Source organism: Tursiops truncatus, chromosome 2 (genome assembly GCF_011762595.2).
Source record: "Tursiops truncatus isolate mTurTru1 chromosome 2, mTurTru1.mat.Y, whole genome shotgun sequence".
Classification (NCBI taxonomy): Eukaryota; Metazoa; Chordata; class Mammalia; order Artiodactyla; family Delphinidae; genus Tursiops; species Tursiops truncatus.
In genome coordinates this window covers 54,830,961-54,847,321 of record NC_047035.1, presented here as the reverse complement: position 1 = coordinate 54,847,321, position 16,361 = coordinate 54,830,961, and the positions used below count along the sequence as shown (strand labels likewise).

Genomic DNA, 16,361 nt, shown 5'->3' with positions numbered 1-16,361 from the left:
AGTAGCCCCTGCTCGCTGCAACTAGAGAAAGCCCATTCACAGCAACGAAGACCCAACACAGCCAAAAATAAATTAAAAAAAAAAGATCCCAGAAGCTGCGTGGTGTGGCCTAAAAAAAGAAAAAGTTAATGTATTAAGATTCTAATGCTGGCTAAAGCACCAAGAATCTAAAAATTAACACATTTCTGAAATTCTAGTGTAGATATATATTGCTTTTTTTTTTTTTTTTTTTTGCGGTACGCGGGCCTCTCACTGTTGTGGCCTCTCCCATTGCGGAGCACAGGCACAGGCTCCGGACGCGCAGGCCCAGCGGCCATGGCTCACGGGCCCAGCCGCTCCGTGGCATGTGGGATCTTCCTGGACTGGGGCACGAACCCGTGTCCCCTGCATCGGCAGGCGGACTCCTAACCACTGCGCCACCAGGGAAGCCCAGTATATATTGCTTTTGAAAGAAGTTATGGTGAAATTAAAAATTATCCCAGAAATTAAGTTATACAGTTGTCCTTCAGTATCTGAGGGAGATTGGTGTCAGGACACCCAAGCATACCAAAATCCGCAGATGCTCAAGTCCCTTATATAAAATGGTATATTTTAGTTGTATATATCCTCCTCCTGTATGCTTTAAATTATTTCAAGATTACTTATAGTATCTAATACAATGTAAGTGCTATATAAATAGTTGTAAATGCTATGTATTGCCAAGGAATGGAAAATTCAAATTTTGCTTTTTGGAACTTTCTGGCATTTTTTTTTTTAAAAAAAACATTTCCCATCCACTGTTGGTTGAATCTGTGGATGTAGAACCCACCAATTTGGAGGGCTGACTGTACTTTCTGGATCAGAAATGGTCTGTAGAAGAACTACATTGGAAATTATCTTAATGGAGGACATGGATTAAATATTTTTATGTGTGCAGTTTTTTAAAGTACATATATTTTTTAAAAATTAATAAATACTATATTTTCAAGCAGATGAATAGAGCACAGAGAATTTTTAGGACAGTGAAATTATTTTGTATGATACTACAATGATGGATACTGGTCATGGATATATTTCTCCAAACCCATAGAATGTACAACACCAAAAGTAAACCCTAATATAAATCTATGGGTTTTAGATGATAATGATGTGTCAGTGTAGGTTCATCATTTGTAACAAATGTACCACCCTGGTAGGGATGGTGTTAGTGGAGGGTGGGTATCTGCTATATGTGTGGGTGTGAGTAGGGGATATATGGGAACCCTCTGTACTTTCAATTTTGCTGTGAACCTAAAACTGCTCTAAAATATAGAGAAGGAGAGGAAGGTAAAGAGAGAAAACTCAAATTTGAATGAGGTAACAAAATGCATAATAAATCCATGAATAGCAAGACCCAAAAAAGTGGAAGTTAATTTGGGGGAAAATGAGCTTTAGGTAGAGGAAGATTGAACAGTCAGCTTAGTTTGTTGAAGACCACTATTCAAGAGACAAGGAAAGAACTAGAGATGTAGAACTTGGAAGTCCCATATTGAGAAGTAATTGTTGAAACTGTGAGATTGGAGGGGCTCTCCAATGAAGGGCATTTAGAGTAAGAGCAGAGTGCTTAAGACTCAATTTTAGCCTACAGGCCCATTTCAGGAATAGCAGTAGGAGATAGAACCATACAAGGCAAAGAGAAAGAGTGCCTAAGAGTTGGAAGAGAACCAAGAAAGAACAAAGGTTTTAGAAGTGAAGTAAAGAAAGTGTTTCATGAAGTACATCAGTACTGTTAAATGCAGGAGAGATTGAGGAGAATTAAATCTGAAAAAGCATGATTTGTTCTTATAGATTCAGCCTGCTACTTATAAAATAATTTTTGAAGGTACTTTTCTCATAATTTTATCTTTCTTAATTTCCTCTTAATAATCCTTCTGATTGTAAAAAATTATAGTGCTTATTATAGAAAATTTGGAAAATATAAAAAGGCACAAAGAAGAAATTAAAAATTTTCAGCAATCTCACTACTGAGGCCTCCTGTGAATATTTTATTTCCTGTTCTTCAAGTATCATTTCAATTTATTTATACAAATGTAGATTATTTTTTCCATACACAAACGTCTCCCCCTTTCACTAACTTTACCATGAACGTTTTTTTCTTGAAAATAAATAATTTGTAGTAGGATCTTTATTGGCTGTTTAATATTAGATCATATAATATAAGTCTGTTTAGCTGTTCTCTTACTTTTGAATATTTAGGCTTTTTAATTCTGTTTTTATTTCCACCATTTAGTTGATTATTTTTGTGCCCTGACATATAGACTGATAACCAGATTCCTGTGGTATTCTGGTTATCAGAAACTTTGCATCTCTTTCTGTGCTTTTATGACTTTTAATGGTTTAGTGGGGTCCAGTAATCAGGCATCACTAGCCGGCTGCCGTGTTAGCTATATTTTTCCTAACAGATTTCTCTACAACATATTAAGAGTTACAGTAACCTAGACTGAAAAGTAAGGAGCATACGTGCTTTATGTGTATGCAGTTACTAAGTCTGTAGCTTTTTCAAGGTAGAAGATTTGGTTATTGGAAGGTAATTGGGACATGGACGAAAGTGGTTTTAGACAGACCAAATTTATAAGTTTATGAGATGAATTGATAAGGAAATACAGGCAGTAAGCATTTATTAAACATCTTATTGATCATCCACTATGTGTGAAGCCAAGTTCGAGCTTATAGATTACTCTTTAAAGCACTGCCTAGCATTTTTTTCCTCTGTTGGTATTTAGCACGTGAGCCATGTCTTCTTTCTTCTCCATGATGGTAAAGCACTGTGCTGATAGGGACTGTTTTTGTTTGTTTGTTTATATAGCAGTACTAACATAGTGCTGTGCCTACAATCAGTATCAACAAATATCTGTTAAGTGAGAAAATAGAATCTAAGTGTTTGAGGGTGAAAGAAAAGACCAAGCAAGGTATGGCAGGATGTAGTGGGATGAGTTATTACTATGTTTTATTTTTAAATAGGAATCACCCGATTTGAAAGAAGCAGAGAAAGAAGCCACCAGTGACTTCAACTTGCCTACTCTGTCTTGTACTGTGGTAGATTTTAGATTTGCAAGGAACATATGATTTGATCCCTGTAATCATATTTGAGAATCAAATTTGAGAGAGAAAGGCAAGGAATTAATGTCCCTAAATACTGAGTGAGTCAAGAACACAGGTATATAGAGAGGTTAGCTTTGGAATAGAGGCAGAAGTCTTTTCTTCTAGAACTGGAGGAAAAATAAAAGGAAGATGACTTAGGATTCAGAAAAATTTTGAGACAGCAAAATTTTTTTTGAAGTCGAGAGGAAGACATGAGCTCTGGAATAGTGCTTATCGAATTTTAATGTGCATATGAATTACCTCAGTATCTTGTTAAAATACAGATTCTGGTTCAGTTTGGGAGGGGTTCTGAGACTACATGTCTAGTAAGCTTCTAGGTGTTGCTGCTGCTGCTGATTTGTGATTCACATTTTGAGGGCAGGGCTCTAATATTAGGCTTCCATATTCTGGTACACTAAGAGGCAAGCTGAGAATGGAAAATAGAGGATCAGGGATTTGAAGAATGTGGGAAAGATTTAGAATACTTAATGTGACAAATTTAAACATAATAGAAAATCGCAAATTATTAAGTTGCACTAATGTATTTGGTGTGAACTTAATCCTAAAAATTGAAATTTTCCTTGGATAGTACATCGTTTCCAGTAAGTAGTCTTTAATTTTCTTTTAAAAATATGATTGGAGGGCTTCCCTGGTGGCACAGTGGTTAAGAATCTGCCTGCCAATGCAGGGGACACAGGTTCAAGCCCTGGTCCGGGAAGATCCCACATGCTGTGGAGCAGCTAAGCCCGTGAGCCACAACTACTGAACCTGTGCTCTAGAGCCCATGAACCACAACTACTGAGCCCATGTGCCACAACTACTGAAGCCCGTGTGCCTAGAGCCTGTGCTCCGCAGCAAGAGAAGCCACCACAATGAGAAGCCCATGCACTGCAACGAAGAGTAGCCCCTGCTCGCCGCAACTAGAGAAAGCCCGTGCACAGCAATGGAAGACCCAATGCAGCCAAAAAATATATATATATATAATTGGAATATCTGAAAGAGAAAAACCCTTAGTTTTAAAACATGTCAAAATCATAAACAGTCCTGAAGGCGTATTTAATATCAATGTAGATGTTGGATTGTTTCCAATAAATAGTCATTAATTTTCTTTTTAAAATTTTATTGAGATATCTGAAGTATTTGAAAAACTTTTAATTTTTTAAAATTAATTATTTATTTGTTTTTGGCCAAGCTGCGTGGTTTGCAGGATCTTAGTTTCCCTACCAGGAATGAACCTCCAGCCAGGGCAGTGCAAGTGCCAAGTCCTAACCACTGGACCACCAGGGAATTCCAAAAAAAACTTTTATTTTTAATGCTTGTCAAAATCATGAGTAACCCCAAAGCATATCTATTCTCAGAGTAAACAATCTATTTAAAAACTTAAAAATAATTTAAAAATAAGTTTTTAAAAATAAACCTTAGGGCTTCCCTGGTGGCGCAGTGGTTGAGAGTCCACCTGCTGATGCAGGGGACATGGGTTCGTGCCCCGGTCCGGGAAGATACCACATGCCGCGGAGCGGCTGGGCCCGTGAGCCATGGCCGCTGAGCCTGCGCATCCGGAGCCTGTGCTCCGCAACGGGAGAGGCCACAACAGTGAGAGGTCCGTGTACCACAAAAATAAATAAATAAATAATATAGTAAATAAAAATAAAAATAAACCTTAAAAAACATATTAAATAAGACAACGTATGTATTATATTGATTTTACGATCTAAAAAAACGCTATAACAATTCCCTTGATAAATGGACGAAACATACCCATTTCCTTGTATACATTTTTTTTTTTTTTTTTTTTTTTTTTTTTTTGCTGTACGCGGGCCTCTCACTGTTGTGGCCTCTCCCATTGCGGAGCACAGGCTCCGGACGCGCAGGCTCAGCAGCCATGGCTCACGGGCCCAGCCGCTCCGCGGCATGCGGGATCTTCCCAGACCGGGGCATGAACCCGTGTCCCCTGCATCGGCAGGTGGACTCTCAACCACTGCGCCACCAGGGAAGACCCAGTTTTTTGTTTTTTTCCCCAGTTTTGTATTATTCTAAAATCTTAACTGAGTCTAGAAATTATAATGTAAGCTAATGTATTAAGCATTATAAGATTTATGGCATTATAAGAATTGATGCCTTTTAATAAAGATATTATCTATTATAAAATTTAATTGAACACATGATTTTATATTTTGAAAATGAGTGATGTTAATGTATCCAACCAGTGAAACCAGTAGAGGAAATTTAAGAAATTTAAGTTAATTAGGCGTTTCCTGAGAGGATGAGTTCAAGTTTGCACAAACAATTATATCATACTGATATTATTTATTTATTTTATTTTATTTTCTTTGGCTGCATGAGGTCTTAGTTGCGGGACGTGGGATCTTTCATTGGGGTGCACGGGATCTTTCATTCTGGCACATGGACTTCTCTCTAGTGGCATGGGCTCAGTAGTTGCCCTGTGGCATGTGGGATCTTAGTTTCCTGACCAGGGATCGAGCTGGCATCCCCTGCATTGCAAGACGGATTCTTAATCACTGGACCACCAGGGAAGCCCCCTAATATTATTTTTACATGGTATAAAATCTGGGCAAAGACAAAAAGCTGTTTTCAAATGAGTCTGATTTGTCCAAAGAGCCATCTTAAATAGAATTTTTATGTGAATTTTTTCTATACAAGTATATGCAGTGTATTAAAACTTTTAAGATTAAGAACTTTTTTTTTCCTTGTTCTTTAACCTAGTAACCACGGTCATTAATTAAACCCACAGCTAGTCTGTGTTTTCCCTTGAATGTATAACTTTTGTCAAGACCATTTTTTTCCTTAAAGAACCAGTACATTTAAATCTTAAAAAAATCTTAAATTCTCTTTTTGGGTTTTACTTAGTTTAATGTGATATAAGCACTTAACCTAATAATAATGATTTTTATAAGCCAATTGGAACAAGAGTTTGTTCCAGTTGATATTATCCTGATCGATTAATATTGTGTAGAGCGAAACGAGATATACCAGTTTGCTCAAAAAATTTCATATTCATAAAATGGAAAATTTTTTTACTTTCTACATAACTTAGAGGATCTAATTATGATAAATCAATAGAATTTAAGGTAGAAGCAGGTGCCAATCTATTAAGAATATTGAGCAGCTGAAGAAACAAAAATATAATCAGATTCAGTAGGTTCATCAAGGAAGCATCATTGTTGAGTGTGTTGGTTTTAAATATATTTCCACAAATACTTTGAAATTCTTCACCTGAAGAACTGGAGTCCAGTTCCCCTCTCCCTGAATGTGTCTGGACTAACTGACTCACTTCTAACAAATAAAGTCGAAATGGTGGTGTGTGACTTCATAAACTAGGTCATAAAAAGGCATTTTAGCTTCCATCTTGGGTGCTCTCTTTCTCTGATCACTTGCTCTGGAGGAACTCAGCTGCTATGTTGTGAGCAGCCCTTTGGAGAGGCCCAGATGGCAAGGAACTGAGGCCTCCTACCAGTAGCCACCTGAATGAACTTCAGTGATCCTTCAGTCTCAGTCAGGCCTTCAGTTGACAGCAGCCTAGCCAACATCTTGATTGCAGCCTCAGAGATATCTAAACCATCCAGTTGATAAATTGCTTCCAAATGTCTGATCCATAGAAAGAGAGACAATTATGTTTGTTGTTTTAAGCTACTGTATTTTGGGATAACTCATTACACAGCAATAGATAACTATTAGATTGAGAATTGTGGTTCCCAGGAATTTGGTGAGACTTTTTTTTTTCCCCAATGTCCATATCCTTTACAATAATGGCATTAAATTTTCTTAGTTTTTAAAAGGCTAAACTTGCTTAAGGTTTGGAAAACTATTAAATATTGTGCTGTTTGGCTTTTGGAAGCCACCATTTTCCTAAGTTTTTCTAATTTATAATTAGTTTCTTTACTGTCCTTTCTTTAGCTTTAGAATTCTAAAATAATGTTAACTTGCAGTTATTTATTTAGCAAAATCGAAGAAAGCTGACCATTGAATGTTAAGGATTTTGTTTTCTTTATTTTTGGTATAAGAATTTGATTTTTACAGATATTGTCAGGTATTGGGCCCATAATAAGTAAACATGAAGAAAACCTTAATTTTGGATGGAGGAAGAGGACTCTGGTTATTGGAGTACAGGAGCTCAAATCCATACATTTACAAAGCAAGCAAAAACAACATACCAATAAGGAAACGAGATTCCAGATTCCCTGTCAGCTGCCACCTGACAAGCAGACTGCTATCCAGCAGAAATCACCTGATAGACCATTAAATCAAAACCCATTTCCACCATTGATGCCATCTGTGTGGAAACTGTTGTCCATGTGCCCAGTCAAAATCAGAACCAGAAACAGACTTTATCAAGAATCAGATCCACTGCAAGAGCCCTATTGCTCAGTGAGTTACGTGAGGAAAGATTCACTGAGGACTCAACGGTCCAAGTCTCAGAAAAGGTACGCTTTGAGGCCATGTGTTTGATTCTCAAGTTAGGACCCAGAAGGGCAGTATATTACTGACACCTCCAGAAATAGACATCAAAGAGCAGTCAGAAGCATTTGGTTTGTTATTTTGCAATTTGTTTTCTTACATGAGAGAGAGTCAGCTAATAGGCTAAATCAAGGAAAAACCAGGAGTGAGAAAAGAGAAAAAAATTATTACAGACTAGACATAGTTAAGTCTTGTTTGCACATTTTGTGGGTAAACTGGTTAGCTGATACCTACAAAGAGTTCAGTCTGGGTATTCTTTTCTTATGTAGGAAGACTAAGGATTTCAAAGAAACCATTTTAGTTGTTTTTAAAAAATACTTACTATGCAACAATCTTTCTAAGGTCTGCTAGTCTCCTTCCATCAGCACTGGTACCGTATGCTAGGTATGTACCATTTCCCTCATTGAAATTCCTTATCAATATACAAAAAAAATTTGGAAGCAACCCAAATGTTCAATAATAGGAGAATGGCATATCTAGTCAATGGAATATTATGCAGCCTTTAAGCATAGCTTATGTCCTTAGACCTAGCAATTCCATTTTTAGTATTTCTGTAGAACTATATATTTCTCTTTATATATATTATATTTCTGTAGAGCATATAATGCACAAGGATATGTGCATAATCATGTTCACTACAAGATTGTAATAGTAAAAAGTTGTGACAAGGAAAATGTCCATCAGTTGGGAACTATGAGTCCAACCATAATGTGGAATACTGGGCAACAGTTAAAAAGAGTAAGAAGATTTGTACGGATTAACATGGAAGGATGTCTACAATATGCTGAGTAATAACTATGTGCCAGAGTAGTATATGATCTACTTTTGTTTCTTTTTAAAATTGCTTGTTGAAAAATGTACATATATTGAGAAAGAACTGTTAACAGAGTTTATCCACATGATTCTAGTGAAAAGGGTGCCAAAGAAGAATTTGACTTTTTATCTTTTTTTTTTTTTTACTATAAGTAGTTACTACTTTTTGTAATGAAAGTTTGTAGCACTTATGAGAGGTTTTAATAACATGGGAAATATAATGTTTATAATAATATTTCATTATAATGTTAAGTGCAAAACTGGGGTATAAAACTTGTTATATATGGTATCACAACTCTGTTTTCTTAAAGGTTGCATAGAAAATGATTTGAAAAAACACACAAAGATGTTTCAGAAGGTGACTTTGGAGGTAATTGGAAGGTAATTGGAATAAACTTTTTTAATGGCCACCATTAAGGGACAAGGTTGGAGTCCAGGGAAAACCAGAAAGAACTGGTAGAATATGAATAGGTCCAAACCTGGAGGCCGGAGGTTAGGATAAATTTAGTACAAGCTCAATAAAGGCAGGAGTGTAGGTGGTTTCTGAGAGAACTAGCTATTAAAAAGTCTTTTCCTGATAATTTGCTACTAACTATACCAAAGTGGAATTAAAACTATTTTTGTAATGGAACTTCCCTGGCAGTCTAGTGGTTAAGACTCTGTGTTCCCAATGCAGGGGGCATGGGTTCTTTCCCTGGTCAGGGAACTAAAAGCCCACATACAGCCAAAAAAGAAAGAAAAAAAAAACAACTATTTTTGTGATGTCCTTAACATACCTTGCCAAAAGCTGAACTAAGATGTGTTAGGTCAAAGAAATGTTTTTATGAAAAATATATAAGCAATCAAGTGTAAAGGTTAACAGATAATAAACAGCAAGATTAAAATAGTAGATAAGACTGTGAATTTCAAATCATTGTTAATATTAAATGTGAAACTTGCCTTTTATAACAGTTTCATTTACTGTAAGGAATTAAGTGAATTAAATTTTAAGATACTAACTTCAAAGACTTAAAACTCAGTTCCATTTTCCTGAGTCATAAAGTGCTCTAAACAGACTGCTTCGTATTTTGTAAATTTAGCTCACAACATTTTCAAAATATTTGTACTTTTCTCTTTTATGCTAACTCATTTCCCTTTCCCTTTATTTTTTTGTTTAGTCCCATCAAAGCTTATCCTGATGAAAATCATTTGACTGCTTTTAAGAGAGACCAAAAGAGACCTCTCATGTTAATAATAATTGGTGTGTCTACAGTCTGCTTTCAAATATTTGCAGATTTTTCTACAGCAAAATGTAATTCCTGACTTCTAGATTCTTGAAAATGCCAGATTCACAGACACATTCTCCACTGCTACCACTGCCCCCATTATCTCCACCCCACCACCACTACCACTAGCTGTTGTATTCACTGTCATACATATTCATGTTCTATTCTCTAAGCAGAAATTAATTATGGAGTAATTCTAATGTAAGTGTATTCCATACTGGAGAATTATTTCTGGATTACTCATGATTTTAACTGGGTTAGTATACCTTCTTTTAATGTATCTAATCAAAAGTTGACTGTAATTGGTTTCATTTTTATTCCATTGTGTCCTTTTCATACTGCCTTCTATATAATCAGTCACAGAAATTATAACATTGGATTTTGAGAAAGTAAAGTCAGGCCTTTTTCAGCTGAGGCATTCATTATTTCTCACTGGTGTTTTGGGATTAATTTTTGAAGGAGTTAACAGGTTTTTCACAAAATTTGATGAGGAATAAGAAGTTACTTGAGGTATATTTAGTAGTTTATAGTCTTAATCTTGTAATGGTCAAGTGGCTAAGAGGTTTTCAAATAGATGTATCTTTAATTTTATTGTATTTCATTGCCATTTGACACTTGACAAAGTTTGTAGAGGATACCTGAGAAGACTTATAGTTCACTGCCTGTGTAGATTTGATTGTGTCTGTAAGCGCCAAATAAATATATGGACAGTAAGTATAATTTCTTGTGTGTTCACTCAATTTTTAAAATGTTCTATAGCTATGGTCAATGTGAAATGATCCAGAGCAATTGAGGCTGTCGTTGGTGAAGAATTCTGAACACTTGAATCATGCTTTCACTTAGTTCTTTAACTATGATTAGGTAGAAATTCAAAATTCTATCCTGGCACTTTTGTAGCCTAAGGATCAAAGTGGGTATGTGGAAAAGGAATTGGGAACTATACAGTACTAGACGTATATAAAGTATTATGTACTTGGTTTTGACTGAAAGACCTATCATACAGAAATCTCCTAAGGGAACCGTGACATAGGTTACATTTACATTTGGGCTGCTAATTATGGATAGTAAATTTGTCTCACTAAGAATAGTAAAATGGGATGCTTACAGGTTCAGTGATCTTCAATTAGCATTTATTGTCCAATGCTCAAAGATGGCATAGTGTGACTGGCCATGCTGCTGAATCAGAAATGTCCTTTTCTCTATTCAAGTTGTCATTTCACTGTTTTTGTCATTTGCTTTCTTTCCTTCCTAGCTGCCATGTGTGTACTCTAGGAAGGTAAGGTACAGAAAAGGTTTGGAGTGAGGTATAAGAAAGAGGAAAAAAATTAGCATTTCTATCATGGCATGAAAAAATACTGCTAGTGTACCATACTGTATATGGACATTTATTTGTATCATTGTATATTTGATAAATTTAATTTTTTTCTTTTAATCTGAATTTCATAATTAGGTCTAAATTGTGTCATACTTATTGCCAAGTAGACTTAACCCACATTTGCTAATTTATTATTCTGTTCTTATAGTTTTCAGCCAATGATTTCATTCCATCTCCAAAATTAAAGCCCTCTCAAGGAATGCCAGTCAATGATGGTTTATGTTTTAGCAGAAAAAGAGTGTCAAGAAACTTATTTCAGAAGAGTTGGGAATTCAACTCAGATTCTCTTCCTACATGTGCTACTGGTAAGTGAAAGTTGCAGGTAATGGAAATTTTGAACCAAGTTAAAGATTCCTCTAAACTTCATGGTTCTTTTAAGAGCTCATAGAACTTATAATCTAGTAGACAGTGCAGATTCAATAAATATTTGTTAAAGATCTGATAAGAATGGACAGTTTGACATAATTGTCTCATAAGACCCTGGGAGTGTTTCTCACTGAAATCCTTTAAGTAGTAATGTAAGGCAATATTTGCTTAATCAACAACCCGTATTTACTGAGTATATCCCATGTGCAGGTACTTTTGTTTTTTTTTCCCTGTATGCGAGCCTCTCACTGTTGTGGCCTCTCCCGTTGCGGAGCACAGGCTCCAGATGCGCAGGCTCAGCGGCCATGGCTCATGGGCCCAGCCGCTCCGCGGCATGTGGGATCTTCCCGGACTGGGGCACGAACCCATATCCGCTGCATCGGCAGGCGGACTCTCAACCACTGCGCCACCAGGGAAGCCCATATGTGCAGGTACTTTTCTAGGTAATAGGGATATAGCAGTCAACAAAAGAGGGAAAATTTTCTGCCTAATGGGTCTTTCATTCTAGTTGGGACAAAGCAAACATTAAATAAATGCAAAACAGAGTAGGTTAGATGGTGATAAATGCTATGGAAAAAAAAAAAGCTTTCAAAAAGAGGAATATAGAGGAGGGGCTACTTTAAATAAAGTGATGAAAGAAGGCCATATTCAGGAGGGAATATTTGAAGCAACCACATAGATATCAAGAGAGAACAGCAAATAATTCCTGGAAGAGGGAACAGTGCAGAGTATGGGACACTTTTGAAAAAGATCAAAGAAGCTAGTAAGTCTGGAATGAAAAGCGTTAAGGGGAAGAGAAGTTGAAAATTAACTTGAAGAGATAATAGGGGTTCTTATTTTAAGGCCTAATGGGCTTTCGAATGAACTTTGGCTTTTACTCTGAGTGAGGAATATTTTTGATGAAAGAAGTAACATCAGTTGCCTTGTTTTCCAGGCTTGTTTTGGATGTTACATTTGAAATAGATTAAAGGAGGCAAGGGAGAAAACAGGGAGTCTGTTGTAATCCAGGCTAGAGTTGATGGAGATTTCGACCAGTGTAGCAGTAAATGTAGTGAAAAGTGATTGGATCCTGAATATATGTCAAGGGTACAGTTGATAATGATTTGCTGATGGGGTGTGTAGGAGTGTGAGAGGGAAGTCAAGAGTGCTCTAAGGTTTTTTGGCCAGAGCAACTGGAAAGGTGTTTAATTGCCTAAGTAAGTGTTACAGAAAGTAAATATTATGTAATTCAGAGAACATGGTCACTATCATGGGCCTTATCAGATAGAAAAGGCATTAAAGAGGAGATAGTACTTGAACTGCATCTTTTTGGGATATATATGATTTAAGATGTTAGAGGGGAGGTATGAAGAGAGCAAAGGCTCACATTAGGAATGGGCTTGAGATGTTCTGGCAACTGTGTAAAGGCAAGATTCATTTTAGATGGTCAAAGATAAATTGGGATGTGGGGAACCCTTGTGTGCTAGATTCAAAAACTTGAGCTTGTGCTTATAAGCTATAGGGAGCTAATAGAGATTTTTTCTGTTAAGGAAAATAGAAGCTAGGGTTACAAGGTTGTTTACAAATTGAATAGAAATGAATAATCAGGAAAATATGACTGGATATAAAAAATAAAGAAGGGCCGGGGCTTCCCTGGTGGCGCAGTGGTTGAGAGTCCACCTGCCGATGCAGGGGACATGGGTTCGTGCCCTGGTCCCACATGCTGCGGAGCGGCTGGGCCCGTGAGCCATGGCCGCTGAGCCTGCGCGTCCGGAGCCTGTGCTCCGCAACGGGAAAGGCCACAACGGTGAGAGGCCCGCGTACCGCAAAAAAAATAAAAAAATAAAATAAAGAAGGGAAGGGCTTCCCTGGTGGCGCAGTGGTTGAGAGTCTGCCTGCCGATGCAGCGGACACGGGTTCGTGCCCCGATCCGGGAAGATCCCACATGCCGCGGAGTGGCTGGGCCCGTGAGCCATGGCCGCTGAGCCTGCGCGTCCGGAGCCTGTGCTCCGCAAAGAGAGGGGTCACAGCAGTGAGAGGCCCGCGTACCGCAAAAAAAATAAAATAAAAAAGAAGAGGAATAAAAATTTCAAGACTTAGTACCCAGGTAATTAGAGAAATGGTAATGTGTTGACAGAACGAAACCAGTTAGGAAGGGAAAATGGAGTATAAGATAAAGATTGACTTTGTTTTTTATTTAAGATCCAAATGGTATCCGTTATTGAAATTTGTTTGCTATGAGTTCAGACACAATATTTAGAAAACATTGTTACCCTAGGAGAATTTATAGACCTTTATGCAGTAAAATTCCATAATATTTTCATACAAGAATGAAGTGTTATAATGATTGTATAGTTGAATGTTTATTTAATAGACAAAAAAATGCAAGAATATATCGTTATGCTTGTACCATTACTTGGGATTTTTATAAGGCTCATGTTTTTTTGTACCATCTGGAAGTTCTTACCTAATTTTACAGATTTTAAATAACAGAGACAACATGTAATTTAATGATAGATTGAATGATATGAATTATAAGTACTATAGGGATTCAAGAAAGGAAAAGATCATAGGTATGGAAGTGGTTTACAACAACTCCAGGAAAGAGTTTGGACTTGAGCTGAATTTTAAAGAAGGGAAGTGTTTGTGATTGGCAGTGAGGCAAGATTTCAGGAGAAAGTATAACCAAAGCGTGGAGGTAAGAATTAACTTAGAAGATGTCCGGTACATGAAGGGTAAAGGGGCTTGAAATTGTAGAGGAAGAGTTATAAAAATCAGAATTTTAGAAATACATACAAAGGATTTTATAGATGAATAAACTAAATACCAAAGAGGTCAATATCACCTTCTTTTCTTCAGACTTTTTCCCCTGCCCAGGAATAACCTTAACCAGCCACAGGAAGGGGAAAGGGATCTGGGAAATATGCCTGGATAAGCTTTGAAGCTGTGCAAATGCTGTGTTACATGTTAGGAAAGAAAGAAGAGTCCTGCAGTAGACCTTTTTGGGTAGAGTGTAAATGTACTTACAAATACTGGGAAGAAGGAAAGCCAGGTCTGGAGAAACCTTCCATGGTGAGAGAAGGGAGCATGTAGGAAGAAACTGCCTTTGTACATATTTTTCAATATATTTTTCTTTTCTCTGTACTTTACCAGTCTGTCTTCTGTCATTTAACCCCTGTCACTAATCAGATCTGCCAATAGCAAAAGCTTTATCCCTTTCTTGCCTGCCTGGCTCAGTGTATATATACTCCTGTATTTATTCCCACACAAATGATACCAACATTTGTGAAATTAGATGTGTTCATGAAATAAAGTTAACTTTTGATTTTATGTTTTTCTCTTCCTTCCTTCCAAAGGCACCACTGGAACTCATCAGACAAATCTTTCTGGGAAACGTGGACAACTTGGATTTTCACAGATATGTGGTAAAACTGGCAGTGTGGATTCTGACTTACAGTACCTGGGGACAACTAACAGTCATCAAGATAAAGGTTTAAATTCCAACTTTATTTGGATACAGATGATTTATAATTATTATGTGGGGTTTCCAAATCTACCTTATGTGTTATTTTGGGTAATTATACTCATTACAGAAAAGAAAAGGATGTTGTATTTTTTTAAAAATTTTTAATCAAATTTTTTATAACTGTTATCTTAAGATGTTAGATTTAGTAATCTTGATATATATATATTTATATATGACTAATTAAAATTAGAGAGCTTAGAAACTCATGGTAGAGATGAGTATTTTAATACCAAGTAATTGAAAATAAAATTATCCATTTAGGATAATATCCTAAATATCCATTAAGGATTACTGTGTTAGCAGAAGACAGTTATTTTCCATAACAGTTTTAAATAATCTATTATATCTCCTGTTAGGAACCACAACTTCCTGACTAGCTATCATTTCAGGTATCTTACATATTTATAAGATATAGAACAAAAGGGAGGGTTTGAGGCTGGCTGTCAGTCATATGAATTTTGGTTATGAAGATGTTTCTTCAATTTATATGCTAATTAATAGCTGTATCAATTATTATTTAGTAGTAGAATCAAATCAAATATTTCTAGAGATATTTTGATTTTGTTGTATATTCTTTACTAAAATTTTTTGAGTGATAGGGTTGTACTTCTGTCTTTATTTGTTGATGAAAAAATAATGCTCATTAGAAATTAGTGAAGGTTTAGTTAATAGTATAGCACTTACGCTTTAGCCATCCTTTCCTCCACCCACTCCAAAGGGCCACATGACTCCATAAAGTTTTTCTTTATGGTGTTATTCCCAATAAAATAGTTTATCTTTCTTAATGATATAGGTTTTTTCCCCAAATCTTGACGAGATACCTTTGTGACTGGTGATTAGTAGAAACAGAGAGGCTTCTCTGTGTTGCTTAGCCTCTTCCTGTTTTGGATATCCCTGAATGATTACATTACTTTTGTAGACTACCTCCACTCTCAGTGTTTAATCAGATCTTCATAGTAGCTCTGGTTTTTATAACCTCTCAGAATACCTGTTAGAGCAGCTACTAAAGGAATATCATGTTTTTCTAAGGTCAAGGTTTAACTTACTAGTAGGTTGTGTATGTCAATTTGTGACCACTTAAGTCTCCAATAAGATTTAGGTAGAAGTAGAGGTCCTAAGCATGTCAGATATGAATTAAAAGTAAATGATACATGATATACATAGTCATTTAAGTCTTCAGAAAAATGTTTTATTTCTTATATACATAAGCTAGGTCTGTTGTCTTAGAAAGTCTTCAAAAAAATTTAAGGAAAATTTGAGGGAACCCCTAAAAGATTACAAATAGACTTTTTAAATTGAAGTATAGTTGATTTATTAGGTTGGCCAAAAAAATTCATTCGGTTTTAAGTAAAAATAAAAGACACATTTTTCGTTTTCACCAAGAACTTTATTGAACAGCATGTTCATTAACCAAACAAACTTTTTGGCCAACCCAATACAATATTAAGTAAGAAACAGGTGT

General features: G+C 36.2%; 1 protein-coding gene across 7 annotated transcripts in view; it reads left to right on the top strand.

Annotated features, from left to right (window-relative positions):
• Positions 1–16,361, top strand: part of TOGARAM1 (TOG array regulator of axonemal microtubules 1) — an 80,153-nt gene that overhangs the window by 5,066 nt on the left and 58,726 nt on the right. For all 7 annotated transcript variants that reach the window (XR_012329996.1, XM_073800521.1, XM_033851178.2 and 4 more), the window contains exons 2-3: positions 11,177–11,333; positions 14,730–14,864. Coding sequence is in view for 6 of the 7 variants with exons in the window: in XM_073800521.1 (XP_073656622.1) it covers positions 11,177–11,333; positions 14,730–14,864 (292 nt within the window). In the remaining variant the exon portion in view is untranslated. The remainder of the gene's footprint in view (positions 1–11,176; positions 11,334–14,729; positions 14,865–16,361) is intronic.